Source organism: Cricetulus griseus, chromosome 5 (genome assembly GCF_003668045.3).
Source record: "Cricetulus griseus strain 17A/GY chromosome 5, alternate assembly CriGri-PICRH-1.0, whole genome shotgun sequence".
Lineage (NCBI taxonomy): Eukaryota > Metazoa > Chordata > Mammalia > Rodentia > Cricetidae > Cricetulus > Cricetulus griseus.
This window is the reverse complement of record NC_048598.1, coordinates 104497526-104515829: the sequence shown is the minus strand read 5'-3', so window position 1 is coordinate 104515829 and position 18304 is coordinate 104497526. Positions and strand designations below refer to the sequence as shown.

Here is an 18304-nt window from a genome sequence, read left to right as displayed (position 1 = left end):
TTCGATTTGGTGGTGGTGGTGGTGGTGGTGGTATTGTGTGTGGATTTCACTCTTTTTTAATTTTTTTGGCTTTTGGTAATGTGGGATTATCTATTGCATATGTTTTTATGAACATCCTTGGGTTGAAGTTTTACTTCCAGTACTTTCTGTAGGGCTGGATTTGTGAGTATGTATTGTTGAAATCTGGTTTTGTCATGGAATATCTTGTTTTTTCCATTTATAGTGATTGAAAGCTTTGCTGTGTATAATAATTTGGGCTGGCATCTGTAGCCTCTTAGCCTTTGTAGAACATCTATCCAGGACATTCTTGCTTTCATTGTTTTCTCTGAGAAGTCAGGAGTAATTCTGATAGGTCTGCCTTTATATGTTGCTTGGCCTTTTTCCTTTGCTGCCCTTAATATTCTTCCTTTATTCTGTATGTTTTGTGCTTTGATTATTATGTGGCTAGGGAACTTTTTTGTGTTCCCCTCTACTTGGCATTCTGTAAGCTTCTTGTACTTTCATAGGCATGTCCTTCTTTAGGTTGAGAAAGTTTTCTTATATGATCTTGTTGAATATGTTTTCTGCACCTTTGAGTTGGGTTTCTTCACCTTGTCTATACCTATTATCCTTAGGTTTGATCTTCTCACAGTGTCCCATGTTTCCCAGATATTTTGTGTTGTTGGATCTAAGATTTTTTTGTGATTGATGAATCTATTTCCTCTAGTGTATCTTCAATGCATGAGATTCTCTCTTCCATCTCTTGTATTCTGTTGGTTATGTTTACATCTGTAGTTTCTGATCATTTACCCAGATTTTCTATTTCCAGCATTCCCTCAGTCTGTGTTTTCTGTATTGTGTCTATTTCAGTTTTCACATCTTGAGCTGTTTGAATTGTTTCCTTTACTCGTTTGATTGTTTTTTCATGGCTTTCCTTGATTTCTTTAATAGATTTGTTTATTTCTTGCATTTTTTGGTTTGTCTTTTCCTCCATTTCTTCCATTATTTGTATGTTTTTTCTTCCATTTATTTAAGGAGTTTTCATATTTCCTCTTTGAGGGCTTCTATCATTTCATAAAGTTGTTTTTAAGGTCATTCTCTTCTGCTTAATCTCCATTGGGATGTTCAGGTCCTGCCAGTGTAGAATCCCTAGACTCTGGTGATGTCATATTAGTCTTTATGTTGTTGAATTTGTTCTTAAACTGTTATCTTCCCACATCTTCTTGCAGTGGATGCAGGTGGGGCCTCTTCTTCTCCTGATGGATGCTGGCTCAAGGCTCTCTGAAGAGATTGATCCACAGTCCCTAAGGCTAAGGTGTCTTTATTCAGATAAACACCAGCCAAGAGCAAGCCAAAGCGTGCCTAGAGAGAAGGGCTATTCACATCCGCTGTCCCTTAAGAATCCTTCCCGAGTCACCTTTAGACCTCCCCTGACCACGCCCTCACGGGCGTGTCCCAGCACACCTGTCCAAGCTACTAGGAGGCGGGGCTACAGTGTCTCCCTACAATTTCCTTTTTGGTCTAAAAGAGGATTAAAACTTAATAGTGTAAAACATCCAAAATTAACAATCATAAAGGTGAAATATAAGAAGATACAATAATCTGTTATTGCACATCCTAACTATGTCTATTCCAGCTAAGCCTTAAAGTCATGTGGAAAGGGTATCTAACTTGAACACCTCCTTCCAATCCCAACACTAAACAATAAGAAAGTTATTCCTAACTAGGCTTACACTACTCTAATAAACAATAACAGGGAGCGGGGGCGTAGCATCTTCTAAGTTACTTCCTGCTGAAATGGGACGATGGTAGCCTTGTGGGGTCCTGTGGGGGAAAAATGTTAGCACAGGGAAAGTCTCTATTGGGTTATCTCCAGTCCATGTTAGATGGGATTTGCTTGATTGAAGATCTAGATTGAAATCCTCAACTTGATTGAAGTCAGTACTCGAGGATCTGGTGGGAGTGTCAGTCGAAATGGAGTAAGTTGAATCCAGTGCAGTCGGAGAGGTATAGCCCAATTCCTTTTCCAGAGCATGAGGGGATTGTCGTCAGGTGGGTCTTCATTGGCTGTATGGGACTCCAACATAAGTGTCAGCAGAGAAATGTTTGCCTGCACATGTATGTGTACTGGGAAAGGAAACCACTGAAAAACGACAATTATGAGAGGGTGTAGGACTTGAAAGAAAGAGCCAAGAAAAGACAAAAGATAGTCCTCCAATTCTTCATTTATTCTGTATTACATCAATTGGCTTCTTGATATAACACAGAAACTTTAAAATTTTGTTAAATAACATGCTTGGATTTTGGGGAGGAAAGCCAAATCCAACTCTAAATCCAGCATCGATTTAATTGAATAGGGACTAGGAAATGAAGAAAAATAAAGTTTTGAGAGACAGCTGTAAATTTACCATATGGCACGTTCCTTTTGTTTGATGGTTATAGCTACTTTCTTTCCTTTAAGTATCTACCCATGTAGTGTCCTTTGACTTCTTGGGGTGGTGTTTCCTGTGAAGATAAAAACAAAGCACTTCCCATTCCTTTGGGAGGCTTTTATTTAGTTCATGAGATATACCTCAGTAAATACCTGTCTTTTTCAACTCAAATCTTGGTCAATTTTGATGGTATCCAAAGATTTTCTTCTCCTGTGGAAACAAATGCAAAACCCCCTGCCCCAACGTAACACATGTCTGGGTTTCCATGCCGAGGTCAGTACATCTTTGAAGTATACCGGCTGATTCAGTTTAGCAGTTTTTTTCCCCCATAGTCCAGTGTCTTTCCGAAGCTATTTGTCTTTTGTCATTGGCATTAAGAAAGTTTAGTGTCAATAAAGCATTATGCAACCTATGTTTGGGGGATTCGACTGACCAGCTTGCCTATGGAGCATCTCCTTAAGCGTCCTATTAGACCTCTCAACAACTGCTTGTCCTGTAGGATTGTGTGGTATACCTGTGACATGCTTTATGCTATAATATTTGAAGAACTGTTCCATTTTTGTGGAGACATATGCTGGAGCATTGTCAGTTTTTATCTGTGCAGGTATGCCCATAACCGACATCACCTCTAGTAGGTGTGTAATAACGGAATCAGCTTTTTCAGAGTTGAGAGCAGTAGCCCATTGGAAACCTGAGAATGTGTCAATGGTATGATGCACATATTTCAAATTTCCAAATTCTGTAAAGTGAAAGACGTCCATTTGCCAGATCTCATTCCTTCAAATGCCTTTAGGATTACTGCCTGCTGGCAGCGGAGTTTGGTTATAAAAGGAACAAGTAGGACAGTTTTTCACTATCTCCTTGGCTTGTTGCCAAGTGATGGAGAAGTCCTTTTTCAAACCTTTGCTATTTACATGATGTTTTTAATGAAATTCTGAGGCTTCTAGCACAGTGCCAATTAATAAATGATCAATCTCGTCATTGCCTTGTGCCAGTGGGCTTGGCAGACCCATATGGGATCTTATATGTGTAATGTACAGAGATTACTTCTGTTTCTGGTTGTTTCCTGTAATTGTAAGAACAACGAGGTTAGTTCAGTATTATCAGGGACGAATTCTGCAGTCTCTATGTGCAAGACGACTCTCTCCGCATATTGGGAATCAGTAACTATGTTAAGAGGTTCGGTGAAATCCATAAGCACCTTGAGAATTACATATAATTCTGCCTTCTGTACAGATGTGTATGGACTTTGAACTGTTTTACTTACCTCACCTGCTTTATAACTAGCCTTACCTGATTTGTTGCGTCAGTGTAGAAGGTAAGAACTCCAGAAATGGGAGTTTGTCTTATAATGCGTGGAAGAATCCAGACTGTCTTTTTTATGAATTTAATTCTGTCGGTTTTGGGATAGTTGTTACTAATTGTTCCCAAAAACTCAGTAAGAGCTATCTGCCAATATTCATTATCCTTCCATAGGGAGGAAATCTCATCATTAGTTAAAGGTACTATAATTTCTGCTGGATCTTTTCCAGTCAGCTGACGAAGTTTTAATTTGCCCTTTAAAATCAAATCAGAAATCTTTTCTATATAAGTCTTTAACTTTTTATTTTGTTTATGTGGCAGAAATATCCATTCTAATATAGTATCTTCCCTCTGCATCAGAATTCCAGAAGGATATTCTTTGGATGGCAAGATGACCAGAATGCAGTCATCAAGGTTTATCCAATCTACATGCGCATCCGATATTCTGTTTTCTATCCATTGTAACTCTTTTTCTGCCTCAGCAGATAATATTCGTGGACTGTTTAAGTCCTTATCACCTTTTAGTGCCATTTTTAAATGCTTTAAGTCATATCCTTCTACACCAATAATCGTCTGTAATTGAGAAATTTCTCCTAGTAGCTTCTGAAGACTGTTAAGAGTTTGATAACGGTTCCTTCTAATTTGTACCTTCTGTGGTCTAATTCTTTGTAAGTCTATCTTATATCCTAAATATAAGACTAAATATATCCTAAATATAGACTCTCCTCTTTGTATCTTTTCTGGGGCTATTTGTAACCCCCATCTAGGCAGAACTTCCTTCACCATGTCAAACATACATTGCAAAGTTTCATTATTAGAATCCGATAAAAGAATATCATCCATACAGAAAATGTGGTACATTTACACAATGTAGTACTTACTCAGCAGAAAAAAAACAATGGAATCTTGAAATTTGCAGGAAAATGGATGGAATTCCAAGAAGCCATTCTGAGTGAGGTAACCCAATCACAAAAAGACAAGCATGATATGTACTCACTCGTATGTGGACCTGCTTTATGATACATAGTAGTGACCATGCTTTATCAGAGCTGTTTTTAATGATGCTGCTCAGAATGGTTTCCTTCCAGATGATGATTGAGAAGCTAATTTAAGAAAAAAAATGGTGCCAGGTACCACAAGAGTAACAGAACTGTGCTGTTTTTCTGGGATTTTGTTTTTTATTTTTTATTTTTAATGGAGAGTGCTAGATGTCTCTACAATTTTGTTTAAATGACTGCAGAACCTGGAAAAGCTGTTGCTGCTATTGATGCATAACATACTGCCATTATTGGTCTCTCTCTCTCTCTCTCTCTCTCTCTCTCTATATATATATATATATATATATATAATAAGTCATTGTTGGCTTTTTAAATTTGTACTGGAACATTCTTTTACTTTGTTTTAAGTGTATGTTTCTCAAGTAAACAATTTAGGTATTTTTTCCATACCTTTTTCTTTCTGATGTAGACTTCAGGTTAATTAATATTTTACTGCATCTGGTAATGTATTCTGTGTTTGAAGCCTAGTGACTTTTCATTTTGATGTTTTTGTGATTTCATATGCTGTATTCTACAAGCAATAAAATTCCGATGTATTTTATAAAAAAACAGTCAAAACCCCAGATTTTCAATGTAAAAAAAGAATATCATCCATATAATGATAAACAAGAGATTGTGGAAATTTTTTACGAATTATTTCCAAAGGTTCTTGTACAAAGTGTTGCCGCAAAATAGGACTATTTAGCATCCTCTGAGGTAAAACCTTCCACTGGTATCTCCGAACTGGCTGTGAGTTATTAAGTGTTGGCAATGTAAATGCAAATTTCTCTCTATCACTTTCTTATAATGGTATAGTGAAAAAGCAGTCTTTCAGGTCAATTACTGTGATCAGCCTTCCTTTATGTACTAAGGAACGCAGTGGCATTCCAAGCTATAGAAAGCACATAGGTTGAATTATCTTATTTATGGCTCTCAGGTCTGTCAGCATTCTCCAGTTACCTGACTTCTTCTTGATAACAAATACAGGAGAATTCCTTGGACTGGTAGATTGCTCTATGTGACCAGCCTCTAGCTGTTCTTGTACTAACTTTTCTAGAGCCTCTAGCTTTTCAGAGGTCAAAGGCCATTGTCCTACCCAAACAGGTTCATCTATAAACCATTGTAATGGCAGGGCCTTTGGTTCCTCTGAAGGCCTATCATTGGTATTTAGTGTCTGTTTGGTATTTAGTGTCTGTACAGCCAGGATAGTTGGTAACCATTTTCCATGGCGTCTTACTCGATCCTTCCTACTATCCAGGGATTTTCTATAATTCTTATCTGACATTGGAGGGATGTTTATTTGAGTATTCCATTGCTGTAAGAGATAACAGAGATTTATAGCTATATCTGCCACGAAAGGTTTCAGTCTTCCTTTCTGTCCTTCTGGTCCAATGCAGACCACCGAGTTAACACTCCGTTGAACTCTAGATAGAGTACCAATTCCTAACAATTGTACATTTGCCTCTTTAGGAGGCCATTTCTGAGGCCAAGACTTCTGGGTAATAATAGTTACATCAGCCCCTGTGTCCACTAAGCCTTTAATAACTTTACCATTAATTTTTATTTCTAACTGAGGCCTTTTATCATTAATAGAAGCTTGCCAAAATATGCGTTTCTCATTTTTACCAGTCACATGTGATTCTTCATCACTATTCAAACTAGCATCTAGAGCAGTATCATTTTCCACAGTAGGCAAGGAACTATCTATTTGTCCTGTGAGAGATTGTCTCCCACTGCCCCTGGGAACGATCGGACCTTTCTCTATGTGGGGGCCTGCTGGAGGCCCACTTCGGAGTTTCCAGACGTTAACAGGTTCCTTTGCATGTCCCTAGTCCATCTGCATTCATTAGTCCAGTGTCTGCCCTTACCACATCTCCTACATAATCCAGAAGGCAAAGACCTTTCGCATCTGGAATCGTTAGAAATTTTTTGCCTATGATTTCTCCTTATATGTCCCATTCTACCACAGCTGAAACATCTATTCTCCTGATGTTTCTGTGGACTCCTGGAGCGTGCTCTTCCTATGCGAGGCTCTGGGTCATGGTAGCAATGAACACTGGCCTCTCGATACCTGTATGAGTCCCTGTAAGGTGCTTCTCCTTCCCAAGTCCTTCTGTTACTATCTCTCCTAATCTCCTGCTGTCTGTTGAAACCTCTCGGGACAGCTTCTCCTGCCCAGATTCCAGCATCTTGCATGTTACAGTCAATGTGGGCAGTATGCAGAACCCATTCTTCTAGTGGAGCTGATATGATCTTTAAAGGCAAAAGTATTCTTTTGCATATTGGGTTTGCATTGTCATAAGCTACACAATTGAATGTTGTATCACTGAATCTGTTACTTGTATGACTACTGCTCTGGTCAACCAGTCTAAAAAGTCCTTAAATGGTTCTGTTTGTCCCTGTTCTATTTTGGTATAAGCTTCTAGTCATTCTCCCGGCTCACAAACCTTATCCCATGCATTTAGTGCTGCTTTCCTGCATAGGGACAGCATATGGTCGTCATATTCAGCCTGAACCTATGGGTCAGCATAAATACCTTCTCCTAGGATTTTCTGGAGGGGTGCATCAACCCTGTCCTTAATGGCCTGCTGTTCTAGGAGTTTGTCCTCCTCTCTAAGTAATGCCTTCCATTCAATTTGGCAAGAATTCTTAAGGACAGCTGACACCAGTCCTACCCATCTGCGGGTGTCACCCTGTTGAAGATGGCCCATGAATGCAACAGCTCTTTTACATATGGGCTATGAAGACCGTACGAGACAACTGATTCTTTAATATGCTTAAGATCTTTCAACTGGAATAGTTGCCATGCATATGCTGTCTGCCCCTGGGAGTGTCTTTTAGTTGGTTACTTTTCCACCACCATGGCCGGGTAGACTAGAGGTGTATGCGTAATTGCTTTAGAATGACTGAAATACCTGTTCGAAGTAGGCACCTCAGATTGGAGTGAGTCTGTTTCCTCTTCATCAAATCAATGCTTCAGCCTGGCCAGGACATCCTCATGGGAGGTTTTAATCTCATTCATCATGAAAGATTCAAGGCATGATATAGAATCCACGATTTGCTTCAGCAATTCTCCTGTAAGGTTTTCTAGAAGGGTAATACGTTCATCCCTAGCTAGCATCTAGCTAGCTCTAATTCTACCAAAGCCTCTCTTGCATTCTCCAGCCATTGATTTAACGGCATTATCCGATTGTTGAAGCCTATTCTGGGTATCTTGTACCTTAGTAACAAAGGAATAGGAGAGAGAGACTATTTGAGTTTCTAGTTGGCTACATATGTCCTTTAATTCATCCCAGTCGGCTGCCTGTCTAGCCCCAACGCCTCTGAAACATCCTTTAATTCATCATGGTCTGCAGCCTGCTTAGCTCGTAACGTCCCAGTTCATCATGGTCTGTTGCTTGCTTGACCTGCAAGGCCCCTACAATATCTGTAATTCATCACAGTCTTCTGCCTGCTTAACCTGTAAAGCTGCTAAAATAATTTTTAATTCATCATGGTCTTCCACCTACCTAACCTGCAAAGCCTCTAAAATGGAGCATCTCTCTATTTTTATGTTATTATAAATGTGCTGCATTTCAGCTTGAGTAGTAGACAGATCTGCCTGTATCGTATAAAACATAGAATGAAGCCTATCATCCAGTTTCTGTTCTACCATCTCCATAAACATATCATAAGTCATTCTTGTCCCTTCTAAAACCTCATTACACAACGCTTGCATGTTCTGTAGGCGGGTGGGGAAATCAGCCTTCCCTTTGTTACTGAGGAACGACAATATGTGAATTAGTACATTCACAGCTATATAAGACATATAAGCCAATATTCAGCAAGTCAGCTTGTTTCTCCAGCACTGAAGGCGCTTAAGAATAGGAGAGATTATATAGAGGGAAGGGCGACCGTTTTATGTGGATTAAAGTGTTTAGCGGCCGTATGTTTTCCACAGTCCTTGCAGCTTCTGGGCTGTAAAGCAGAGGCCTGGGATGCAATCGTGGAGCCCCTGTAGGCACGAGAGCCGTTCGGGTCGTGGGGGTTCGGGTGATGGGCACCAAGTGAAGAGATTGATCCACAGTCCCTAAGGCTAAGGTTTCTTTATTCAGATAAACACCAGCCAAGCGCAAGCCAAAGCGTGCCCAGAGCTCGAAAGCTAGCGTGGCCAGAGAGAAGGGTTATTCACGTCCACCGTCCCACATCACCTTTAGACCTCCCCTGACCATGCCCTCATGGGCGTGTCCCAGCACACCTGTCCGGGCTACTAGGAGGCGGGGCTACAGTGTCTCCCTACAGCTCTCTCCTCTCCTCTCCTGGTGGGTTCGGGTCCAAGCCTCTTATGGCAGTAGCTGCTGAATGGTTTGGTCTGCCCCCAAGGTCTCTCTGGGGGATTCAATGTGCAGAAGGGGACTTTAGGCCATAGGTCAAGGGACTCCAAAGGTGGGAGGTGGGCAGGAGAAGACCTGGCACTACCCTCCTCTCTCTCTCTCTCTCTCTCTCTCTCTCTCTCTCTCTCTCTCTCTCCTGGTGTGTGTAGATCCAAGACTCCAATGGTTGCAGATGCTGGATGGTTTGGTCTGCTTCCAGGTAGTAGTACTCTATTGCTTGGATGTACCACATTTTCTTTATTCTTCAGATGAGGAACATCTAGGTTGCTTCCAGGTTCTGACTATTACAATTAATGCTGCTATGAAACATAGTTGAACAGATATTCTTGTGGTATAATTATGCATCCTTTGTGTATATGCCTAAGAGTGGAATTGCTGGATCTTGAGGTAGACTGATTCCCATTTTCCTGAGAAGCTATCCTACTGATTTCCAAAGTGGCTGTGCAAGTCTGCATTCCCAAATAGCAAGGGAGGCGCATTCCCTCTTCTCCACATCCTCTCCAGCATAAACTGTTTTGGTGTTTTTGACATTAGCTATTCTGACAGGTGTAAGATGGTATCTCAGAGCTGTTTTGATTTGCATTTCCTTGGTGGCTAAGGATATTGCCCACTTTCTTAAATGCCTTTTGGTCATTTGAGATTCTACTATTGAGAATTCCTCAAATTGTTCCACACAATAGAAGCAGAAGGGTCATTGCCAAACTATTTTACGAGGCTACAAATGCCTTGGTACCCAAATCACACAAAGACACAACTAAGAAAGAGAACTACGGACCAATCTCCCTCATGAACATTAATGCAAAAATACTTAATAAAACACTGGCAAATTGAATCAAGAACACATCAGCAAGCCCATCCAACATGATCAAGTAGGCCTCATCCCAGGGATGCAGGGATGGTTCAACATAAGAAACTCTGTCAAATCAGGAATAAGACAAGGCTGTCCACTCTCTCCATATCTCTTCAATATTGTACTTGAAATTCTAGCTAGAACAATAAGACAACAATAGGAGATCAAAGGGATACAAATTTTGTGTCCATCTTAAGATCCTCTTTTTTACCTACATTCTCTGGGGCTGTGTATTGTGGCAAATTTCATTTGCTTTACATCTAATGTCCACTTATGAGTGAATATATATCATGTTTGTCATCTTGGTCTGGGTTGTCTTTTTTCTAGTTCCATCCATTTGCCTGAAAATATCATGATATTTCATGATACCATTGTCTTTGTACCAGTGAGTAATACTCCATTGTGTAAATGTACCACAATTTCTTTATCCATCCTTCAGGTGAGGGGCATCTAGGTTCTTTCTAGGATCTGGCTATTATGAATAATGCTGAGAAATAAATCAGAGACAGAAACATCACCCTTGATAACAGTCACAAATAATGTAAAATGTCTTGGTGGTAACTCTAACCAAACAAATGAAACACCTGTATAACAGGAACTTTAAGATTTTGAAGCTAGAAATTGAAAAAGGTATCAGAAAATGGAAAGCTCTCCCATGCTCTTGGATAGGTAGGATCAACATAGTAAAAATGGCAATCTTACCAAAAGCAATCTGCAGATTAAATGCAATCACCACCAAAATCCCAACACCATTCTTCACAGGCCTCAAAGTAACAATACTCAACTTCATATGGAGAAACAAACTACCCATGTTAGTAAAAACAATCCTGTACAAAAAAGGAACTTGCAGAGGCATTGCCATTCCTGACTTCAAGCTCTACTACAGAGATATACTAACAAAACCAGCTTGGTATGGACATACAAATTTTTATTTAATTAAAATTTTCACTTATTTTACACACAGACTACAGTTGTCATGACCTAACCCCCCAGGCTTGTATAGTCCCTCTTCCCTTTCTTCAGCAGGACTGCCAGAGTTCTGCCCAGTGCTTGGCTGGGGATCTCTGCATCTGCTTTCATCAGTTACTGGATAAAGGCTCTCTGATGACAATTAGGTTAGTCATCAATTGCAGTAGATGGCCAGTTCAGAGTCATCCTTGTGGATTCCTTGGAGTTTATCTGGGACTGGGTTTCTCCCTAACCCTGAAATGTACCCCTGTAGGGAGTCACCCTAGCCCCGCCCAATAGTCCTGGGGCAGGTACCAGGTGGACCTGGGGACTCGCCCATAAGGGCGGGGTGAAGGAAAGCCGGGATGACGTAAAGGGGGCTTCTTAAGGGACTGCACATGGGGACGGGGCGCTCTCTTTGTTCTGGCCGCGCTGGCTGGGTTCTTAACCTAGCTCTGGCCTGTGTTTCACCCGGCTGTGCTTGGAAATAAAGAGACCTTAATCCAATATCTGGCGCCCAACGTGGGGCACGAACCCACGACCCTGAGATTAAGAGTCTCATGCTCTACCAACTGAGCTAGCCGCTGTCCCAAGAGGTTTCAACAAACAAAAGGAGATTAGAAGAGATAGTAACAGAAGGACTTGGGAAGGAAGAGCACCTTACAGGGGCTCACACAGGTACCGTGAGGCCAGTGCTCATCGCCACCTTGACCCAGAGCCTCGCATAGGAAGAGCACGCTCCGGAAGTCCATGGAGGCGTCAGGAGAATAGATGTTTCAGCTGTGGTAAAATAGGACATACAAGGAAAAATTGTAGACAGAGAAATTCACGCGACAGGTCGTTGACCTCTGGATTATGTAGGAGATGTGGTAAGGGCAAACACTGGACTAATGAATGCAGATCAACTAGGGATTTTCAGGGAAAATTATTGGCGCCGGGAAACTCGGAAAGGGGCCTCGAGCAGGCCCCTGCCCCGAGAACAGTTCGATCATTCCCAGTAACAGTGGAAGACAATCTCTCACAGGACAAATAGATAATTCCTTGCCTATGGTGGAAAATGATATTGCTCTAGAGGGTAGTTTAAATAGTGACGAAGAATCACATGTGACGGGTGAAAATGACAAACGCGTATTTTGGCAAGCTTCTATTAATGATAAAAGGCCTCAGTTACAAATTAAAATTCACAATAAAGTTATGTCTGGTTTGGTGGACACTGGAGCTGATGTGACTATTATCACTCAGAAATGTTGGCCTAAGAATTGGCCACTTAAAGAGGCCAATGTACAATTTTTAGGAATTGGAACTCTATCTAGAGTTCGACGGAGTGTTAACTCGATGGTTTGTATTGGACCGGAAGGACAAAAAGGAATATTGAAACCTTACGTAGCAGATATTGCTATAAATTTATGGGGTCGTGATTTATTACAACAGTGGAATACTCAAATTAACATCCCTCCAGTGTCAGATACGAATTCTAGACAACCGCGGGATAGTAGAAAAGATCGGGTAAGATGCCATGGAAAATGGTTACCAACTATCCGGGCTGTACAGACATTAAATACAAATGACAGGCCTTCGGAGGAACCAAAGGCCCTGCCATTAAAATGGCTTACAGACGAACCGGTCTGGATAGGGCAATGGCCTTTGACCTCTGAAAAGCTAGAGGCTCTAAAAAAGTTAGTACAGAAACAGCTAGAGGCTGGTCACATAGAGCAATCTACCAGCCCTTGAAATTCTCCTGTATTTGTCATCAAGAAGAAGTCAGGTAACTGGAGAATGCTGACAGACCTGAGAGCCATAAATAAGGTAATTCAGCCTATGGGCGCTCTACAGCCTAGAATGCCATTGCCTTCCTTAATACCTAAAGGATGGCCGATCATAGTAATTGACCTTAAAGACTGCTTTTTCACTATACCATTACAAGAAAGTGATAGAGAAAAGTTTGCATTTACGGTGCCAACTCTTAATAACTCACAACCAGTTCGGAGATACCAATGGAAAGTTTTACCTCAGGGGATGCTAAACAGCCCTACCTTGTGTCAACAATTTGTACAACAACCTTTGGAAATAATTCGTAAACAATTTCCACAATCTCTTGTTTATCATTATATGGATGATATTCTTTTAGCAGATTCTAGTGAGGAAACTTTAGAATGTATGTTTACTATGGTGAAGGAGGTTCTGCCTAGATGGGGTTTACAAATTGCCCCAGAAAAGATACAAAGAGGAGATTCTATTAACTATTTAGGATATAAGATAGACTTACAAAGAATCAGACCTCAAAAGGTACAAATTAGAAGGGATCATTATCAAACTCTTAACAGTCTTCAGAAGCTACTAGGAGAAATATCTCAACTACAGACGATTATTGATGTAGAAGAACATGACTTAAAGCATTTAAAAATGGCACTAAAAGGTGATAAGGACTTAAACAGTCCACAAATATTATCGGCTGAAGCAGAAAAAGAGCTACAATGGGTAGAAAACAGAATATTGGATGCGCATGTAGATCGGATAAACCTTGATCTAGACTGCATTCTGGTCATCTTGCCATCCAGAGAATACCCTTCTGGGATTCTGATGCAGAGGGAAGACACTATATTGGAATGGATATTCTTGCCACATAAGCAGAACAAAAAGTTAAAGACGTATATAGAAAAGATTTCTGATTTGATTTTAAAGGGCAAATTAAGACTTCGTCAGTTGACTGGGAAAGACCCAGCAGAGATTATAGTACCCTTAACTAATGATGAGATTTCCTCCCTATGGAACGATAATGAATATTGGCAAATAGCTCTCACTGACTTTTTGGGAACAACTATCCCAAAACCGACAGAATTAAATTCATAAAAAAGACGGTTTGGATTCTTCCACGCATTGTAAGACAAACTCCCATTTCTGGAGTTCTTACCTTCTACACTGATGCTAACAAAACAGGTAAGGCTGGTTATAAAGCAGGTGAGGTAAGTAAAGTAGTTCAAAGTCCATATACATCTGTACAGAAAGCAGAATTATATGCAATTCTTATGGTGCTCATGGATTTTACAGAACCTCTTAATATAGTTACTGATTCCCAATATGCAGAAAGAGTCGTCTTGCACATAGAGACTACAGAATTTGTCCCTGATAACACTGAACTAACCTCGTTGTTCTTGCAGTTACAGAAACAGAAGTAACCCACTGTACATTACGCATATCAGATCCCATACGGGTCTGCCAGGCCCACTGGCACAAGGCAATGATGAGATCGATCGTTTATTGATTGGCACTGTGCTAGAAGCCTCGGAATTTCATAAAAAGCATCATGTAAATAGCAGGGGTTTAAAGAAGGGCTTCTCCATCACTTGGCAACAAGCCAAGGAGATAATGAGAAACTGTCCTACTTGTTCCTTTTATAACCAAACTCCACTGCCAGCAGGATGTAATCCTAAAGGCCTTCGGAGGAATGAGATCTGGCAAATGGATGTTTTTCACTTTACAGAATTTGGAAATTTGAAATATGTGCATCATACCATTGACACATTCTCAGGTTTCCAATGGGCTACTGCTCTCAACTCTGAAAAAGGCTGATTCCGTTATTACACACCTACTGGAGGTGATGGCAGTTATGGGCATACCGGCACAGATAAAAACTGACAATGCTCCAGCATATGTCTCCACAAAAATGGAACAGTTTTTCAAATATTATAACATTAAGCATGTCACAGGTATACCACACAACCCTACAGGACAAGCAGTCGTCGAAAGGTCTAACAGGACACTTAAGGAGATGCTCCATAGGCAAGCTGGTAAGTCGAAACCCCCCAAACATAGATTACATAATGCCTTATTAACGCTAAACTTTCTTAATGCCAATGACAGTGGGCAGACAGCTGCGGAAAGACACTGGACTACGGAAAAAACAGCTGAACTGAACCAACCAGTGTATTACAAAGATGTGCTGACCTCGGTATGGAAACCTGGACATGTATTACGTTGGGGTAGGGGTTTTGCATTTGTCTCCACAGGAGAAGAAAATCTTTGGATACCATCAAAATTGATCAAGATTCGAGTTGAGGGAGACAACCCCCTCGACAAGGATGACTGACAGGTATTTTCTGAGGAACTGCCCTCTATAAGTCAAAGGACATTCATTACATGTATGGATACTCAAGGAAAGAACGTAGCTATAACCATCGAACAAAAGGAACGTGCTATACGGTAAAAATTTACAGCTGTCTCTCGAATAACTCTATGTCTATTCATTTCCTAGTCCCTATTCAACTAAATCGAGACTGGATTTAGAGTTGGGTTTGGCTTTCCTACTCTAAAATCCAAGCATGTTATTTAACAACATTTAAAAGTTTCTGTGTTATATCAAGAAGCCAATTGCTATAATACAGAATAAATAAAGAATAAGAGGACTATCTTTGTTTTTTCTTGGCTTTCCTTTTACACCCTCTCATAATCGTTGTTAGTCAAGGTTCGTCAAGGTACCTTTCCCGGTACACATACATAAACAAGTGAACATTTCTCTGATGACACTTATGTTTGAGTCCCATACAGCCATCAAGACCCAGCCTGACAGCAATCCCTACATGCTCCGGAAAAGGAATTGGACTACACCTTCCCGACTACACTGGATTCAACTCACTCCGTTTCGACTGACACTCCAACCAGAACCTCGAGTAACGACTTCAATCAAGTTGAGGATTTCAACGTAGATCTTCAATCAAACAAATCACATAACATGGACTAGACATAACTCATTAAAGACTTTCCCTATACTGACTTTTTTTTCCACAAAGCCCCCACATGACCATCTTCGTTCCATTTCAGCAGGAAGTAACCTAGAAGATGCTACGCCCCCGTTCCCCATTATTGTGTATTAGGGTAGTGTAAGCCTAGTTAAGAATAACCTTCTTATTGTTTAGAGTTGGGATTGGAAGAAGGTGTTCAAGTTAGACACTTTTTTCACATGACTTTAAGACTTAGCTAGAATAGACATAGGATGTATCATAGCGGATTATTGTATATTCTTGTATTCCACCCTTATGATTGTTAGTTTTGGATATTTTACACTATTAAGTTTTAATCCTCTCTTAGACTAAAAGGGGAATTGTAGGGAGTCACCCTAGCCCCGCCCAATAGTCCTGGGGCAGGTACCAGGTGGACCTGGGGACTCGCCCATAAGGGCGGGGTGAAGGAAAGCCGGGATGACGTAAAGGGGGCTTCTTAAGGGACTGCACATGGGGACGGGGCGCTCTCTTTGTTCTGGCCGCGCTGGCTGGGTTCTTAACCTAGCTCTGGCCTGTGTTTCACCCGGCTGTGCTTGGAAATAAAGAGACCTTAATCCAATATAGCCCCATCAAGACATCCATATCATTACTCTCCCCCTCCATCCAGGACCCAACCCCCTTAAGTTCCCATTCCATTTACCCCTATACCCACCCACAGTTGACCCTGGAAATCCATGTGTCTCTATTTGGAACCTCCTTGTTGTCTATCCTCTCTGGGGCTATGGTTATCCTATACTTTAATCTGAATATCCACTTATGAGTAAGTAAATACCATATTTGTCTTTTGGGGTCTGGGTTTCCTCGCTCAGAAAGAATTTTTCTAGTTCCATCTGTTTGCCTGCAAATTTCATGAGGTTATTTGTTGTTTTTTTTTTTCAGCTTAGTAATGCTCCACTTTGTAAATGTACCCCATTTTCCTTATCCATTCATTGCAAAAACTATACTGTTCACAGGCATCAAAGTTGGGTTTGAATGCTGAATCCCAAGCCTAGCTACCAACTGTGTGTGAGTGTGTGACAAGCAGAGACATAGGGTAAGGTATAAGAGTGACAGGCAAGAAAAATTGACTGAGGGCTTCATAGAATAGTTTTAGCCAAAATATGTCAAATCTCTTCATAGTAATCATTGTAAAAAAGGAAAACAGAAAGTTAGGAATTTCAACATGCATGGTAACACACACTTGTAGCCTCAACGCCTGGAAAGCTGAGATGAGGCATTGCCAGGAGTTTGAGGCCTGAATGGGCTACCTAGTGAGCTACAGACCAGCCTAGACTGTGTTGCAAGGCCCTGTCATGACAGACCTCCACAGCACAAAAGTTGTTTGGGGGATTTCTGGATGAGATGACAGACTAGAAAATACCTCTGTGTGGCCTCGTTAAGGAGAAAAGTCAGCAAGTGAAATATTAGACTCCATTTCCAAAGAGAAAATGGAGAAAAGTTCTGAATTCACAAACCACACCTGGAAAGTAATAAGAAAAAGATGAGTGACATAATAAAAAGAAGCCAAGTCACAAGCAGGGACAACTATGACTTCTCAGCAGGGAGGGAGGGAGGGGACAGACGTCTCATCTATCTAAAAGTGGTATTGGCAATTGAACCCTCACGTGACAGCTGGTCAAATCCAGTCATTGGTGGCTGATGCCTATACACACAGCTTTAGGGTGATGGATACAGGAGGATTAGGAGTTCAAGGCTCCATAGCAAATTCAAGGCTGGCCTTGTCTATATAAGACTGTATCTTTAGAGAGAGTGAGGAAGACTGAGACTTAGCTCATGGTATAGTGCCTGTCTAGCATGTACAAAGCCCTGGGTTTCTTGGAATACACCTTTAATTTCTGCACTTGGGAGGCAGAGGCAGGCATATTTCTGGGAGTCTAAGGCCAGTGTTGTCTATGTTACAAGTTCCAGGCTATCTAGAACTACATAGTGAGACCCTGTCTCAAATAAATAAATATAATCGGGGATGATCTAGGAGGTAGCTAAGTCAATAAAATGTTTTCCTTCCAAGGACTAGAACTGGAGTTCTACAGCACCCACATTAAAAAAAAAAAAAAAACCTAAGTGATAGGGAATGTACTGTGTATGTTTATCTTATTGACTGTTAAATAAAATACTGTTTGGCCAATGAAACGGCAAGTTAGGCAGGACTAGGAGTCAAAGAGGATTCTGGGAAATGTAGTAGAGAAGTGGTGATCCAGGCAGGAAGTGACATAGCAAGGAGACTCATATTTAAGCAAAGGAGAAACAGGAAGGGTCCCTTTTTTCCCTTTGCCTCCTCCAGAGGCAGGATGTGATCCACCGGCAAGGGAGGACGCCAATAAGGCGTCCGATAAGTCTTATAAAATATATAGGTTTATGACTATTGAGACTGAGCTAACAGATGAGAATCCTAGTCATTGGCCAAGCAGCTTTGAACCTAATACAAGTTTCTGTGTATTCATTTGGGCCTTACTCGGGCAGGCAGCTGGCGTAAAGCACACATGTGGCAGTGGGGCTTGGCAGCTTTTGGCAGAAAGATTTATCGTAACACCTAAGCATGATGGCACTCATGAGGCAAGACAGACATAGGAGGATCCCAGAGCTTTACTGGCCAGCTAGTCTAGTC

The 18304-nt window shown here is 41.0% G+C and overlaps 1 protein-coding gene across 1 annotated transcript in view; it reads left to right on the top strand.

Moving 5' to 3' along the window:
* LOC100751495 (cation channel sperm-associated protein subunit beta-like) overlaps positions 1-18304 on the top strand; it is a 131031-nt gene that overhangs the window by 106914 nt on the left and 5813 nt on the right. Inside the window, 1 exon segment of the mRNA XM_027419549.1 lies at positions 11946-12427. Coding sequence (XP_027275350.1) covers positions 11946-12427 — 482 coding nt within the window.